This window comes from Poecilia reticulata, linkage group LG2 (assembly GCF_000633615.1).
Source record: "Poecilia reticulata strain Guanapo linkage group LG2, Guppy_female_1.0+MT, whole genome shotgun sequence".
In the NCBI taxonomy this organism is placed as follows: Eukaryota; Metazoa; Chordata; class Actinopteri; order Cyprinodontiformes; family Poeciliidae; genus Poecilia; species Poecilia reticulata.
The window spans coordinates 46,109,932-46,111,857 of record NC_024332.1 but is presented as its reverse complement, the minus strand read 5'-3'; the positions used below and the strand labels follow the sequence as shown (position 1 = coordinate 46,111,857).

Here is a 1,926-nt window from a genome sequence, read left to right as displayed (position 1 = left end):
TTCTGGGAGCTTTGAAAGTTGTGAAATCTGGATTTTCCTACCGGGGATGAAAAGCAGATCTCCAGGCTCCAGAACGCAGTCGTATCTCTTGGCTTTTATGAACTCAGGAAACCGTTTCAGGTCAGGAGCATCGATGTCCAGAACCTCCGATTTGTCACCTGATGGGTTGAATCAGCAAAGCGACACTTTAACGCCTCACCGACCCGTTGACCTCAGAGTTTAAACATGGATGCGTCAGGCTCAGGTTTTCATTGGACCTCACCGTTGAGGTAGAGGTGCAATGCATCCTGGGGCCTGTAGAGGGCCACCCGCTTCCTTCCTGTGACCTGAGCCAGCAGGTTGTCCATCACCTTCAACAACAGAGCAATCTGAACACAGCTGGCCYGGACGTTAAAGCCACTGAGACCCGGTCCGACCAGAACTCACGTCGTAGTGGGTCCACAGCTGCAGACCGCAGGAGCTGATCCGGAAAACACTGGAGAAGAACCGGTCCGGTTCAAAGAACCGAGGCGTGTGAAAGTCCTCAGCCAGGTCCGRGAATTGTTTGCTCAGGTYAGCGGGTTCCTGCAGAGACAGAACCAACCTGAGGAAAACTGGACCTGCAGCCCATCAGAACCCAGAAACTCAACATCTGAAACCCAGAACTGACCCAGCTGAGTGAGACCCGAAGGAGGCGTCTGCTTTCAGAACCTAACAGGAACTACGCTGCGTCCATTTGGAGCCAGAACCAGAAAAATCATCTGGAACCAAGTCGGACTTGTCTGAGGATTTTGCTGCGTTGCGAATTCGGAGCTGGTTCGATGTGAGACCTGAACCAACAGTCAGCGATCAGGTTTCCAACATGGCGACGCCATGGCGTCGCTATGGCAACGCCAGCAGCTGCTGTTCGCATTTCTGCTTCCAAACATCAAGTCAAGTTTCCCAAACACCAGCTTTGATCTGTTCAGTTTGGAGCTGCAGATGCTCCAATGATTTTAGACTCATGTCTAATAAAATAAACACGTTTCCACCTCAGCTTCCTGCTGTCGATGCGAGCAGCGGCCATATTGAATCGCTAAGTCGGCCTTGCAAGTCGGGTCAGTCGGAGTTTTTCCCAGTTTCCCAGTGGGAAGTCCGACTTCGGACAGCRTTCCATCTGAACGCACTGTTTTACTTTGAGTTTCAACATGGCCGCTCCTCGCATCAACAGGACGAAGCATGAGTAAGAGCGCATCTAAAGTCAGTGCTGCATGTGGGGCTTGCAGCACTAACAGGTTAAAACCGAAGGGAAGTAAAGCTGCAGACGATGTTCGATCAGCCGTGTGAGATACTGAACAATCGCATCAGGAAACGGCAAAATGATAAATTCATCCATCCATCCATTTTCTTGCACCCTTTTTCCCTCAGTGGGGTCAGGAGGTGCTGGTGCCCATCTCCAGCCAACGTTTCGGGCGAGAGGCGGGGTCACCCTGGACAGGTCACCAGTCTGTCGCAGGGCAACACAGGACACACAACCATGCACACACACACTCACACCTAGGGACAATTTAGAGGCCAATTAACCTGACAGTCATGTTTCTGGACTGTGGGAGGAAACCGGAGTACCTGGAGAAAACCCACCATGCACAGGGAGAACATGGAGACTCCATGCAGAAAGACCGGGAATCGAACCCAGAACCTTCTTGCTGCAAGGCAACAGCTCTACCCACTGCACCACTGTGCAGCCCCTGATAAATTCATGTTTCATAAAAACATTTTTAAACTCACTTTTTTTGACTTTTCTAGAAAATATTTAACTTTCTAACAGGGAGATAGAAAACGGTTTGCAGAATAAGTTTGATGTAGAAACCTTTCCATGCCTTACCAGAGCCACCAAACTGATCATTCTCTATTGTTTTAGACTTTTGGTCCAAAGTACTGAGCAACGTCTACTTCCTGTTTACTGCA

General features: G+C 49.9%; 1 protein-coding gene across 1 annotated transcript in view; it reads right to left on the bottom strand.

Annotated features, from left to right (window-relative positions):
• tyw5 (tRNA-yW synthesizing protein 5) overlaps positions 1 to 1,926 on the bottom strand; it is a 5,569-nt gene that overhangs the window by 1,100 nt on the left and 2,543 nt on the right. The window contains exons 5-7 of the mRNA XM_008404343.2: positions 427 to 564; positions 263 to 350; positions 11 to 158 (exon numbers count right to left, since the gene is read on the bottom strand). Of these exons, the coding sequence (XP_008402565.1) occupies positions 11 to 158; positions 263 to 350; positions 427 to 564 (374 nt within the window). The remainder of the gene's footprint in view (positions 1 to 10; positions 159 to 262; positions 351 to 426; positions 565 to 1,926) is intronic.